General features: G+C 48.5%; 1 protein-coding gene and 1 long non-coding RNA gene across 5 annotated transcripts in view; one reads left to right on the forward strand and one right to left on the reverse strand.

Annotated features, from left to right (window-relative positions):
• Window positions 1-326: 326 nt before the first annotated feature.
• On the reverse strand, window positions 327-9,615 carry LOC144257908 (uncharacterized). Of its 2 annotated transcripts, none has more exons than XR_013344614.1 (3): window positions 9,522-9,615; window positions 6,354-7,402; window positions 327-526 (listed from the first exon to the last, which is right to left on the reverse strand). It is a non-coding gene; the product is annotated as an uncharacterized LOC144257908 (long non-coding RNA). The 2 variants fall into 2 exon arrangements; XR_013344613.1 differs by lacking the exon at window positions 9,522-9,615 and having other exon boundaries at window positions 6,354-6,493; window positions 7,300-9,493.
• A 216-nt stretch (window positions 9,616-9,831) lies between these two features.
• Window positions 9,832-13,468, forward strand: part of GOSR2 (golgi SNAP receptor complex member 2) — a 28,564-nt gene continuing 24,927 nt past the window's right edge. Inside the window, exon 1 of one of the 3 annotated variants that reach the window (XM_077806144.1) lies at window positions 9,832-10,018. Coding sequence is in view for 2 of the 3 variants with exons in the window: in XM_077806145.1 (XP_077662271.1) it covers window positions 9,990-10,018 (29 nt within the window). In the remaining variant the exon portion in view is untranslated. The remainder of the gene's footprint in view (window positions 10,019-13,468) is intronic. The other 2 variants (XM_077806145.1, XM_077806143.1) reach the window with 2 other exon arrangements.

Raw genomic sequence — 13,468 nt, forward strand, 5'->3', positions numbered from 1 at the left:
AGAGTGCCTTCCCCTGCAGGTAATGTGGGGCGGGGAGAGCATGGTGGCCCTGGGCTGGGTGTGGGTACATGTGACCAGTCATGTGACCTCCCCTTTAGATTGTGGCCCCCCCACTACGGGGAGGCATCAGTCCCCTATGGCAAGGCATGCTCAGAGGAGGGGGCAGAACAGGACAGGAAGAGGTAACTAACAAGGACCAGGGGTGGGAAGAGGTGGGGCAGAGGTGGGGCCTTAGGGGAAGGGATGGAGTGGTGGCAGGGCCTGGGATAGAGCGATGGGTGGAGCACCCTTGGGAAATCAGAAAGTTGGCATCTGTGAGGACAGGTGATATCTCATTTATTTACTCTCATTATGTTTTGGCATCATTAACTTCAGCTGAGGCTTGGTGCTGTTTCTGAAAGCTTTGGGAACATCTGAGGAGGATGCAGACCAGACGGGGATGGATCTTCAGCTGGCATATGATGAGCTTAGGTCCCTTGTGGTCAGTCTAGCTGTGACAACATACACCGGCTGAGGAGCCAGCCTGCTAGCATTACAAAAGATCATTTAAGAAAATACGCAGCAATTTAACTTCAGTTGATTTTTAATGTAAAAAAGCCCATAAACTAATCAAACCACTAACTCTTTAAACCTTAACTTCACTGTGTGACACAGAGGCTCCTTGGCAAAGGGTCCCCTGTTCTTTGCAAATAACTCTCACCTCAGACTGACCAGCTCACCATTCCAAACACATCTTACAGGATATTTATCCACAAAGAATAATAATGTAAGGCATCTACAGAAAGCTCGTAAATTTTCCCAATTCAAACCATTGCAAGATGTATGTATGGGTAATATTTAAGAAATAATGTAATTATATTAGGAATATGCTCTTAGTCACCAGTGGATAATATGTCTCAGTGAGGGCCGCCGGTTCAGGCAGGAGGGAGTTGTCACCCTGCCCAGTTTTGCCTTGCTCAGTATCAAGACTTTCAGTAGAAAACCATCAGAGGCCAATGTAAACAGTCAAACCCATCTGAAGGTAAAGAAGGAACTTTACAACAGACAGGTTCTCCCTGTCTATGAATAGAAACAAAAGGCTTTTTTCAGTATAATGCAGAGGAGGAAGAAGCGCTGTGCATCCATTTCATTAGAATTTGGTATAAAAAGTCATTTGCTAAGCGAACTTAAGAGCTGCTAAAGGGAGTTTCAGAGGGATTGGCTGCCGACTGTGCGTGGAGGTAGCAGGACATGGTGAGCAGTGCAGTTTGGTTGACCGTTTGTACTCTGTGTATGGCCTCAGTAAGCAGGGTGCCTTGCTAAAGGCCAGGAGGCTCTAACTCTTGGAGTTCAGATCAGCCCAGCCGTTTGAGTTTCTGAGTGGTTAATCGCTCCCTGGTGGTGAGGGGCAGAACTGAGCTGAGTGACACAGGGAAGAACTGGTATAAAAAGTCACTTGCTAGGCAAATTCCAAAGCTGCGAACAGAGGCAGCCAACAGCGGCGTTTTGGAGGGAGTTGAGAGAGGGAATGCGAGAGGCTTTCCTTCCAGATTCAGCACTGTGTGTGATATCAGGATGGCCAGTGATGGAACAGTGGTAGTGAGCTGCAGTGGATGAACCATGTTCTTTTTCCTGCTTGAAGACATTTCATATGCATGAAGGATTTCATGTGCATGAAGGATTTCATGTGCATGAAGTGCAAATTGATGGCTGTGCCAAAAGAGAAGATTCTTGGATTCAAGGGACAAGTAAAGACACTGCTGAGAAACAAAGAAGCTTTAGGAGTTCCTAGACAGACAGGTTCAGGAAACATCAGTACTCCAGGTTTGAGTAAGAATGGAACTGGCCACCAAGGAATCAGAGAGAGTGGAAATCAGAGAGGAGGCCTGATACTTTGTAATCACCAGAGGCAAGAGGTCACGACAGCATTCTGCATGACCGGAGACAGATGAGGATGGGCAGGCTGTGGGCAGCAGAGAGAAGAGGACTGGGAAGAATTCCACGCAGCTAGAAGTTTCCAGTCAATACCAGGTCCTCAATGTGGAAACTTTAGAAAATACCTGTCAATATCCAGCCAGTCCAAGGGAACAGAGAGATGTGTGGGAAACACACATGGATGGCAGTTCATCCCAACCTGTAAGAAAATCAAGCTTCTCTGCAAAGAGTTCTCCAACTATCCTAGGAAAACACACAATCCTTGTTGGGAGACTCAATACTCAAAAGAATTGAAAGAATATTCTACAAGGGCCAGACAAACAACAGTATGATGCGCTGGAGCTAAAACATGAGACATCACTCTATGACTGCATAAGCTTCTGAAGTCAACGGGCAAGGATCCATTGATGATGGTTCTTATCAGCCCTAAGGACACTGCAATGTGGGATACCCCACTGAAATTAGATGACTTCATGGAACTTGGAAACATACTGAAAAAAAAAGAATGTCCACGCAATCTTCTCTGAGATCCTTCCTGGATCATGAGCAAAGGAAAACAGAAGACAGACGATTCTGGAAGTGAACAGCTGGCTACATAAGTAATGTAGAGAGGAAGGTTTTGATTTTGTGGTTTTGTCTACGTTCTCTGGGGAGATGGTGCTGTATAGTTTGAATGGGGTCCACCATGGGAGAAGGGTGGCGACAATGGACAGGAGAGGATTAAACTAATTGCAAAATGGGAGGGTAAAAAGAGGGAAGATATGAGCACTCAGCACAAGATCAAGATGTTGAGAACAAAATTAAGCAAGGACCCAAAGGAGTTGATGAGAAGAAATTATTTAATTGACTGTACACCAATGCTAGGAGACTGGGTAACATACAAGAGGATTTGGAATTGCTCATGTATGAGCATAAATTTGATCTAGTTGATATTACTTGGTGGGATGATTTGCACGTCTGAAATTCTAAAAATGGATTATATTTAGAAATGACAGAATGGGCTAAAGGGGAGGGCAAGTAGCACTCTATGTCAAAAATGGCATTACCTGTTTCCAACTCACTGATAACTTGGAAGAATATGATCTTAAATGCTTATAGATCTAGGTTCTAACATATAAAGCACAGTATGGGGTATTAGTTGGTGTCTGCTACAGGCAACCACATCACACTAGGAATCAGGATGACTGGCTACTTATGCACCTACCTACGTGTAGGAAGAAATGCTGCACGAGCATGGGGGATTTCAATTTAAGTGACATATACTGGAGGTGTCATGCTGCCAATATTAAAACATCCTGAGAACTATCAGATATTATAGATGACAATTTCCTAACTCAAAATGCACTGAAGTCAACATGTGGGAATTCTTTATTAGAATAACAGGTAAAGAGAAAATGATCACAGAACTAAAAATTAATGGTAGCTTAGGTACAAGTGACCATGACTTGATCAAATTTATAATGTGCAAGAAAAACAAAGTCCAGACCTGTAATATATATACTTGGTGCTTTAATAGAGGCAATTTCATAAAGCTGAAACCAATTATGAGCCAAATCAGCTGGGAGGAAGAATTTAGCCAGAAAAAAAGTGTGAATGGTAAGTGGGAATAATTTAAGAACACCTTACTAGATGCCTCAAAAGCCACAACACCACAGCTGAGGAAGAAGGTTGTGCTGGTTAAAAAAACTGACCTGGTTTAGAGGTGAAATGAAGGCAGCTATAAAAAATAAAAAGATATATACAATAAATGGAAGAAAGTGGAAGTTCATAGCAATGCATATAAATCAGAAGTTAGGAAATGTGGAAATTTGATAAAGGGAGACAAGGGACAAGTGAGCTGTAGCTCACGAAAGCTTATGCTCAAATAAATTTGTTAGTCTCTAAGGTGCCACAAGTCCTCCTTTTGTTTTTTTTTGAAGAGAAATCTATGGCCAGCAGAGTTAAAGACAATTAAGAAGAATTTTTTAAATCATATAAGGGACACAAAAAATCCGGACATGGTATTTGTACATTGCTAAATGGAAATGGTAGAATTATCAATAATAATGCAGAAAAGGCAGAAGTGTTTAACAATATTGTTCTATACTTGGGGGGGGGGGGAATGATGATATAGTCTCATTATATGGTAATGTTAATGGTTTCCATTCCACTAGTATCTCTGGACGATGTTTGTGACAGGGGGTATCCCTGAATGCACTGAGATTTGTGACTTAAATTTTAATTCCCCACCTGCAGAGACTTAAGGAGGCCCACAAACGGAAGAGCCTCCCTTGCAAACAGTAAGGAAGCGGAGCCTATGTTGGAACCACCCAGTCTAGATAACTGGGTGTGATCAAGTTCTCCCACCGAGGACTCTGCTACAATGTTAAACAGAAGCTAGGAAAGTTAGACATTTTTAAATCAGCAGATCCAGATAACTTGCATCCAAGGATTTTAAAAGAGCAGGCTCAGGAGCTTGCTGGACCATGAATCATAGAAATGCAGGACTGGAAGGGACCTTGATAGGTCATCTGTTCCAGTCCCCCATACAAGGCAGGTCTAAGTATTATCTAGACCATCACTGTCAGGTGTTTGTCTAATCTGGGTGCTTAATTACCCCTTGTGACAGAGCGCACTTGCCCTGCACTGGTACCATGAGGGTTAACTCTACTCTCTGGACCAAGGAGGCCATGCCCCTGCAGCCCTGCTGGGCATACTCTGGCTGGAGACTAGATATAAAAGGTAGCAGCTCAGTTCATTCAGGGCTGACCACTGAAGAGGGAGGAAGCACGCAGAGAGCTCCAGGCCGGGAACCACAGAAGCCCCAGATGGCAGAAGCCAGGGACACTGACACTCTGGAGGACACCCAAGGAGTTTCAGAGCTGCTGGGAGCCGCACTGGCTGAGGAGCCCAGAGACCCCGGGGATGCCGCATCAGGAACATGGTAGGAAGTAGCTCATAGGGACCAGTTATTGTGCCACGTGGGGTCAGTGTGCTTTGGGTGGATACCCTGACAGGGCCCTGAACTGGGACCCCATTGAGAAGGGAGGGCCTGGGTCCCCCTACCCAGCAGCCAACCCCCAGCCCCAGGCGGCGGCCCAATCCCCCAACCCGCTGCCAGGCCAAACAGCCCTACTGAAGAGGGCCATTATACTGACTCTGTCCGCTGGGCCACGCAGCCCTGAGAAAGGGCTGTTAGACTGACTCTGGCCAATAGGCCACACAGCCCTGCTGAACAGGACAGCCCTACTGGCTCTGACTGCTAGGTGAAACAGCCCTGAGAGAGGGCAGCCATATCAACTTTTACCCATAGGTAAGTCCCAAGACAAGTGACGGTTGTACAGACTCAATCAGGGGGCTCATCCGCGGCGGAGGAAGACATCCCCTGACCAGCTCCATTCCAGACTACAGGCACTATAAATGAGCCTCTACAGGGGCTGAAGGTGGAATGTAGGGACCTGGCTGTGAATGCAAACTAGGCCCTGCCCTCACTCTTTAAGAGGGAGGCTCAGGACACTTCCAGAGACCCAGTGTTTCCCCAGCCAAAAGGAACTCCAGGACCCTCCTCTGGAGGTTGGCCAGGGTACCTGGGGGCAGGCTAAGGTTGTTGAACCAATGCCAAAGCATAGACAGGACCAACTAGTTGATGACCATGCCCTCCTCCAAACGGAAAGGCCCCACCCATGCCCGCAACTGGTCAATTACCATGGCCTCCAAGTTGGCCTAATTATACAGTGGGAGGGATTGATGGCAAACAGGTAGATACCCAGATAGAGCAGCAAACCCATACCCAGTGGATACTGTGGAGAGCAGGTGGGAGGGAACCCACCTGCCACCCATCCCTGACCATCAGAGCTCTTGACCCAGCTGGGCAGAAGAGGCTGCTGAGCGGATTGTTTGGAAAGACTATGTGCAGCAGGTCTTCCGGGTCCTGGGCCATAAGGAGCACATCATCAGCATACGCCAACAGGCCTATCCTCAAGGCCAAGTCACCAAGCATCTATCTCTTCAACTGATTGCAAAGATGACAAAGGAAGGACTTGATGGCAATGGCATATAACTGGTCAGACAGAAGGCAGTCCTAATACACTCCCTGACCAAAGCTGACCAGTCGAAACAGGTCCAGTTGAGCTTGACCATACACTCTGCAAAGGCTTCCAGTACCTGGAAGAACCCCACAAAATGGGGACTGAAGCCAAATGCCCACAGTGTAAGGCTTGTTTTTAGCTTTCACCATTTTGTTTTGTATAAGTGGCTGTTTGCCCTCCGTCTTTGACCCCCTTCTTGTTCATCAATTACCACCCTTTTTCTGTAAGAGCAGGAAAATTGTGTCATGTGACTTGGGAATAGCCTGCCTAGTAACAGGAGAGCATAAAAGCCCAGCACACCCTGTGAAGTGTGCTGTCCCTCCCAAAGGAAGCCCAGTGTCTGCAGAATAACATCAAGAAAGATCAACTCACCTGTTCCCAAGTGTGGTCCTGATCCTGTTCCTAATCCTCATCGTCCAGTCTGTTGTGTTCCTGGTTGTTGTCCTCTTCTGTTCTGGTTCCAGCTGTGGTCCTGATCCTGTTGTAGCATCCCTGTTCCCTTTCTGGTATCGCTGTGAAATGGTGATATACAGTTTTACCTGTTTATCTTGTTAACCCACTTATAGTTCTGGGGTCCTGGCTTTATGCCAATTTGTGTGTTAACCAAGTTATTTGTAATAAATCTTATTGTTGTTTGCACCCCAGTAATTGCCTAGTACTCTTCCTCTGGCAGGAAGGTCTGGGGGTGAGGAAAGGGATTGCTACCGGTGATCAGATACAGACCAAGGGGTACCTGTAGTAAGGAGGAAGGGGGAACTATTTCCTGGCTTCTCTTCCAACCCATTGGGGGTTTAACAGCAGGATTCCCATGAGAGAACAGTGATCTACCTTGTCATATGCTTTTTCCTAATCAAGGGACAGGAAGGCAAGAGACAGACCAACTCTACATTCTATCCAGAGAAGGTTCCAGATCAGATAAAGGTTGTCAGAAATAGTCCAGCCCAGAAGAGTGTATGCCTGGTCGGGGTGGATCATATCTGCCCGAATAGACTTCAGCTGCAGCAAGATGGCTTTAGCTACAACCTTATAACCTGTGCTGGAGAGTGATACTGGGTGCCAATTCCTCAAGTTGCAGAGGTCCCCCCTTTTTGGTAGCTGGTTGAACACAGCCTGCCTACATGACAGTAGAGACCAACTTCCAGGGACTCAGCCCAAACGGTAGCAAGGTCCAGGCCAGGGACCTCCCAGAACGTGCAGTAGAACTCCACAGTCAGCATGTCGATGCCCAAGGTTTGTTAGTGGGCATCAGATGGAGGGCTTCTGAGAACTCAGCCAGAGTGAGAGGACACTCCAGCCAGTCCTAGTCACCCATGCTCACCATTGGGAGTTTATCTGGCAGGACCCCACAAGCACTGCCTTCGGATCCAGAGAGAAAAGGTCAGCATAGAAAGCCCTAGCCCTTTCTTGCATCTTCTCCAGATCTGTAAGAGAGGTACTGTCGTCTGTCAGAAGACAGGTATTTTTTAGCACCCATCCTCTTCTCCAGGGCACAGAAGTGGGAGCTGTGATCCACCTCCTGAAGGAGTTGGACACACAACCAGACAAAAGTACCATGGGCCAAATGGCCGTCAATGGCCTGGAGCTTGTCCATGCTGAGGGAAAGGCATACCTCTTCCCTTGCCAAGTCAGCTAAAATTCCTACAAGGACGCCACAGAGCCCACATCCTCCAACAGGCTGTTATTAAAATGCCAATAAGCCAGCCCCAACCACTCAGGTATAAGAGCAACATTCACAAAAACTAAATGATAGCCTGAGTAGGGGGTCAGCCAAATGTCAGAGGAACAGGCCCATGTTAAAGCATGAAATGTAAATTCTGTCTAACTGTGATTGGCGCAATTCCACCCAGACAAAGCTGAAGGAGGTGGCGTTGTCTGGGTGCCAGTTGTGCCAAACACCCACCAAGGCATGATGGTCAAGAATCCCTCTGAGGATGTTAGTGGTGGCCACTAGTCAGTCGACCCTCAGCCTGGGCTTGGCTGTAGTCTCTTCCAGCCCCCTGCCCCTTGGTCCCCTATATAAGTCCCAACTCCAAGGCAAGCTCACTCTTCCTCACAGGCGTTGACTTCACTCCCAGGGTCCTGTCTGGGTCTAATTACCTCCAGTCCCCAGCACCGCTCCCCAGGTCCAGCTACTGGTCATTGATGGAGGGCATACGTCTAGAACCCCCCTCAGGGCTGCAGTGTCTGCAACACCACCATGCTAGGCTCAACAGAACTAACAGACCCTTCATTCTTGCCCCAAGTGCTGAGTTAAAGGGGCTCAGGGCTGGGAGCTGGTGCCACCTCAACAGGCTCAGAGCCCACGAATCCAGCATCACCAATCCCCTTGGAAGGCCCTGAACCCTAGATTTTGAATGGGCTTGAGACTGAGCTGCTCCGCCTTAGAGGAGGACATCTCAGAATGCCTGGCACCTCACTGCTCGGTGCCAGCCAATGCTGCTACAACAACGGGCTCAACGGTTGAAAGGCCTGCACCATCATTTACTGGGCAGAGACCAGGGTTTGGGGGGCGCCTCCAGGGTAGGGCAGGGTCAAGGGCAGGAGGAGGAAGAGAGGTGTCACCATAATAGCTTCAGCGCCCAGACTAGGGAGATGGTCATCCCCACATAGGTCAGCTAGACCCAGAGCCCTGATCGCTCCCAAACAGTCTGAGAGAGAGTTTGCCCCACTGGTGAGGCAGAAATCTCAATCTTGGCACCAACTGCGGGACAGATGTTAAGGACACAGGCAGACTCCTCCACAATGGGCTCCTCTAGGGGAGGGACAGCATCAATAAACCCTGCCCCCACAAAAAAAAAACAACCCCAAACCCTGCTCCTCAGCCAGCTCCTCCCACTACACTTTCCCCCGTGGGGGGGGAGGGGGGGACAGTAAACAGGGCAGAGCAGCAGCACTGCCCCCACCCCCCCAAGAGTAAACCTGATCCAGAACTGAAGGGAAGCAGCTACGCTCCAGCCCGGTGCTTAGCTTTAGCTCTATGCCTGCCCCCGAGGCTATCTCCCAAGCAGCACCACCAGAGTCAGCCGGTGAGAGGGAATCTGCCAGCAGAGGCCACATCTCCCCCCACAAGCGGTCACTCTCCCTCTTCCGCTGTCATCTCCCCGCCAAGGGCCCCACAAGCTGATGATCAGCAGGGTCATCTGACTATAACCGTTAAAAAAAGAACTAGACAAGTTCATGGAGGCCAGGTCCATCGATGGCTATTAGCCAGGATGGGCAGGGAGGGTGCCCCGAGCCTCTGCTTGCCAGAGCTGGGAATGCGCGACGGGGGACGGATCACTCGAGGACTCCCTGCCCCATTCATGCCCGCGGGGGCACCTGGCCCTGGCCGGACAGGACACTGGGCTGGATGGACCCTGGCTCTGACCCAGTCTGGCCCTTGTGACGGTCTGACGTTCACCCCGTGCCTAGGGGCAAGGGGGCGGGGAGGCCAGCCCAGGGGCTCTCTCTACAGGGCCCTATCGCGCCCTCCCGCCGCTGGGGGGGCGGGGCAGCACCGCCCCACGGGCCGGGGCCGGGGCCGGGGCCGGCTGAACGCACTCGGCCTCACGCGGGCCTGCACCGCCACTGCCGCCTGGGGAGAGGCGGCGGCCGGGGGCAGCGGACGCCGCCAGCGCAGGCTGGGAAGGGCGCCCCAGCTCGGCGGCCTTCACGCCGCTCGCTTAGCACGGGGCTGCCAGCACCCCACTGTCGCGGTGCCTCAGAGCAGGCCGCGGGGTCCCTCGGCCGGGGGCGCTGAGAGGCCGGCCCGGCCGGCTCCCGGCCGCCCACGCGCAGCCCCGCGGCGCCCCCCAGTGGCCCAGGACGCTCCTCGCGCGGCCGGGCCCCCGAAGGCCCCCGCCGGGCTGCCTGCACCGCGCGCGCGCCACGCCCCGCCGTCAGGCAGCAGCCCGGGCAGCCTCTCCCGCCGGAAGCGAGCCGGGCCTCGCGCGAGCGGAAGCCAGAAGTGGCGGGCGCTGACGTGTCGCGCGGCGCCGGGAGGGAGTCGGGCCGGGCTGTGCGGCCGCCATGGAGGCTCTTTACCACCAGACCAACAAGTGAGAGAGGGGCCGGGCCGCATCCCGCGGGGGAGCCTGGGGCCGGGCTGAATCCCGCGGGCAGAGCCTGTGGGGCCGGAGCCCCGGTCCCGTCTCCGTAGCAGCGCTCGGAGCCTGGCGAGCCCGAGCCGGGATGCCGCCGGGGCCGGGGCCGGGGCCGGGCTCTCTCCTGCGTGCGGGAAGCCCCTCCCGCACCGCCCCGGGCAGCCACGTCTGGCGCGGAGCGTGTCGCGGCTCAGCCGTGTCCCGCTGCGAGGAAAGAGGCTTTGTCCGATGTGAGCTGAGGGGTGGGCGTGGGAGCGGGCGAGGTACAATGGTCCAGACTGGAAGTTGGGGGGTGCCCAGCCATAGGAAGAACATGGAAAGTGCCCTGGGCTCTCTAGCGTCCGGAACCTCATTTTTCACTTTTTCTCCAAATTTCTATCTCCTGATTTGCAGCAAGGGACAGAATGAAATCGTGCAGGAAGCTTTAAAGGGATGTTAGGCTAGTTATTGTAGAGTGAACACATCGCCCACCACCACACTTCCAGGATGCAGCATTTCAGCTGACAAGTGCTGTGCTGATTCTTTGTAAGGGTTGGTGTTTATGGCATAAGTCAGTCGTTCTCATGCTTTCGTCCTGGTGACCCCTTTCACACAGCAAGCCTCTGAGTGTGACCTCCTTTATAAATTAACATTTCTTTTATATTGAATATTATTATAAATGCTAGAGGCGAAGCAAGGTTTGGGGTGTAGGTTGAAGGCTTGTGACCCCCCCCCATGTAATAACCTTGCAACCCCCTGAGGGGTCACGACCCCCAGTTTGAGAACCCCTGGCATAAGTGGTATCAGCACAATGACTCTGGAACACTAAAAAATGGTGTCCTATGAATAAGTGCCAACAAACAAATAGCTTGTCTTGGAATTGACATAACTAAGAAAGTTTAGAAGAAAGAGGACAGCACAGGAATTACCTGAAGTCTGTGTAGTCTGGTATTCTGTCTCCAACAGAGACCAGCACCAGATGCTTCAGAGGAAGGTGCAAGAAACCTTGCAGTGGGCAGATGTGAGCTAATTTGCTGGCCATGGTATTGCGTTAGTGTTTTTAGTATCAATACTTTTGTTGCGATAATAATTTAACCAAAGTGTCACAATTTAAATAGTAGTTTTACAGTAGTGTTGTCTTTCTCTTTGTAAAATCCATGGCTTTCTTCTTCCGTTATTACATCCCTTTTGGAAATGGGAGCAAGGGTAGATAAGAAAGATTGGTTTTAATGTTGTGTACCCTCTTTCCGTATCAACAAGCATCAGTGTCCTTGGAATACACAGGACTTGCTACGATATTTGCTGCTATTTATGTAGCACCACACCGTAAGCTCTTTTAAGGAAGGAACAGTGTCTATGCATTTGTACAGCAAACACAAAGGAACCCCCTTCCCAACTGGGGCTTCTGGATGATACCATAATGTATAGAGTATATGAGTATCTGTCTCAAGATTTTACTGTTGAAAAGCACTAGTGGATACAACACAGAACAGAGTGGAGTTATTACTAAAGCTCTTTACAAAAACCAGGTATCTGTTCGGAAGTATTTTGGAGGAGAGATAAGCTTGGTGAATATAAATTGGCAGGAATGTGGATAAAAATTGGTTATTTTTATTAATCAAAACTATTTAAATACAAAAAGAAAAGGAGTACTTGTGGCACCTTAGAGACTAACCAATTTATTTGAGCATGAGCTTTCGTGAGCTAGAGCTCACTTCATCCGTTGTAGCTACAGCTCACTTCATAACCGGCTGTAGCTCACGAAAGCTCATGCTCAAATAAATTGGTTAGTCTCTAAGGTGCCACAAGTACTCCTTTTTGCGAATACAGACTAACACGGCTGTTACTCTGAAACCTATTTAAATACAGGGTTTTTTTTAAAAAAAAAAAATAGTTCAAGCCTGGCCATGCTGGCTTAGACCAGTTGTCCATCTAGACCAGTATCCTGTCTTCTGACAGTGACTGGTGCTAGGTACTTCAGAGGGAATGAACAGAACAGGGTGATTATCAAGAGATCCATCCCATCATTCAGTTCCAACTTTTGGCAGTCAGAGGTTTAGGGACATACAGAACATGTGTTTGCGTCCCTGGCCATCTTGGCTAATAGCCATTGATGGACTTATCCTCCATGAACGAATCTAATTCTTTTTGACCCAATTATACTTTTAGCCTTCACAACGTCCCCTGGCAATGAGTTCTACAGGTTGACTGCGCATTGTGTGAAGAAATACTTACTTATATTTGTTTTAAACCTGCTGGCTGTTAATTTCATTGGATGACCACTTGTTCTTGTGTTATGTGAAAGGGTAAATAACTTCCTTGTTCACTTTCTCCACACCACTCATGATTTTATAGACCTCTGTCATATCCCCTCTTAGTTGTCTCTTTTCTAAACTGAACAGTCCCAGTCTTTTTAATCTGTCCTCATATGGAATCTGTTCTATATCCCTAATCAATTCTGTTGCCCTTCTTTGTACTTTTTCCCATTCTAATATATCTGTTTTTAAATGGGGTGACCAGAACTGCATGTAGTATTCCAGGTGTGGGCATACCTTGGATTTATAAAAAGAAAAGGAGTACTTGTGGCACTTAGAGACTAACAAATTTATTTGAGCATAAGATTTATAGTGTCATTATGATATTTTCTGTCTTCTTATTGATCCCCCTCCTAATGGCTCAAAATACGCTCTTGGCTTTTTTGACTGCTGCTGCACATTGAGCAGATGCTGTCAGGAAACTATCCACAATGATGCCAAGATCTCTTTCTTGAGTGTAATCAGCTAATTTAGACACATCATTTTGTATGTATAGTTGGGATTATGTTTTCCAATGTGCGTTAATAATAACACACATTTATCAATGCTGAATTTCATCTCCCCTTTTGTTGCCCAGTCACCCGGTTTTGTAAGATCCTTTTGTAACTCTTTGCAGTCAGCTTTGGACTTAACTATCTTCAGTAATTTTGCATTGTCTGCAAATTTTGCAAAATTTCAAATTTAATTTTGAATAAATTTATGACAACCTATGTTAAGGCCTAAATTTACTATAACCTATTCAAATAAAATAAATAAAAAATGAAGTAATATGTTTGCTGATGAAGTTTTAAAGAAAGTAAAACCACTGAACTGCATGCAGAGTTTGTGCTAAAGAGGCTTTTGACATCCATTTGCCTCTTCTGCAGGTGCAAAGAGAGGATTCTTCATTTCACTTTTTTCAGTTCATTTCAATGTCTAGTTTGTTCAAAATGGAGAAACCATTTGGGAGATGAAAAAAGCAGGAAAGCTAGTTTTTCTTTTCCAATCTATTAATAAAAATGGGGTATGAGAGGATGAGATCTGCTTCTAAAATCTGGAAGCACATGGCAGTCAAAAGCAATCAGTTCAGGTCACTAACTACTGATAATACTTTCTTTGTTTAATAAACCAT

This window comes from Eretmochelys imbricata, chromosome 27, assembly GCF_965152235.1.
Source record: "Eretmochelys imbricata isolate rEreImb1 chromosome 27, rEreImb1.hap1, whole genome shotgun sequence".
In the NCBI taxonomy this organism is placed as follows: Eukaryota; Metazoa; Chordata; order Testudines; family Cheloniidae; genus Eretmochelys; species Eretmochelys imbricata.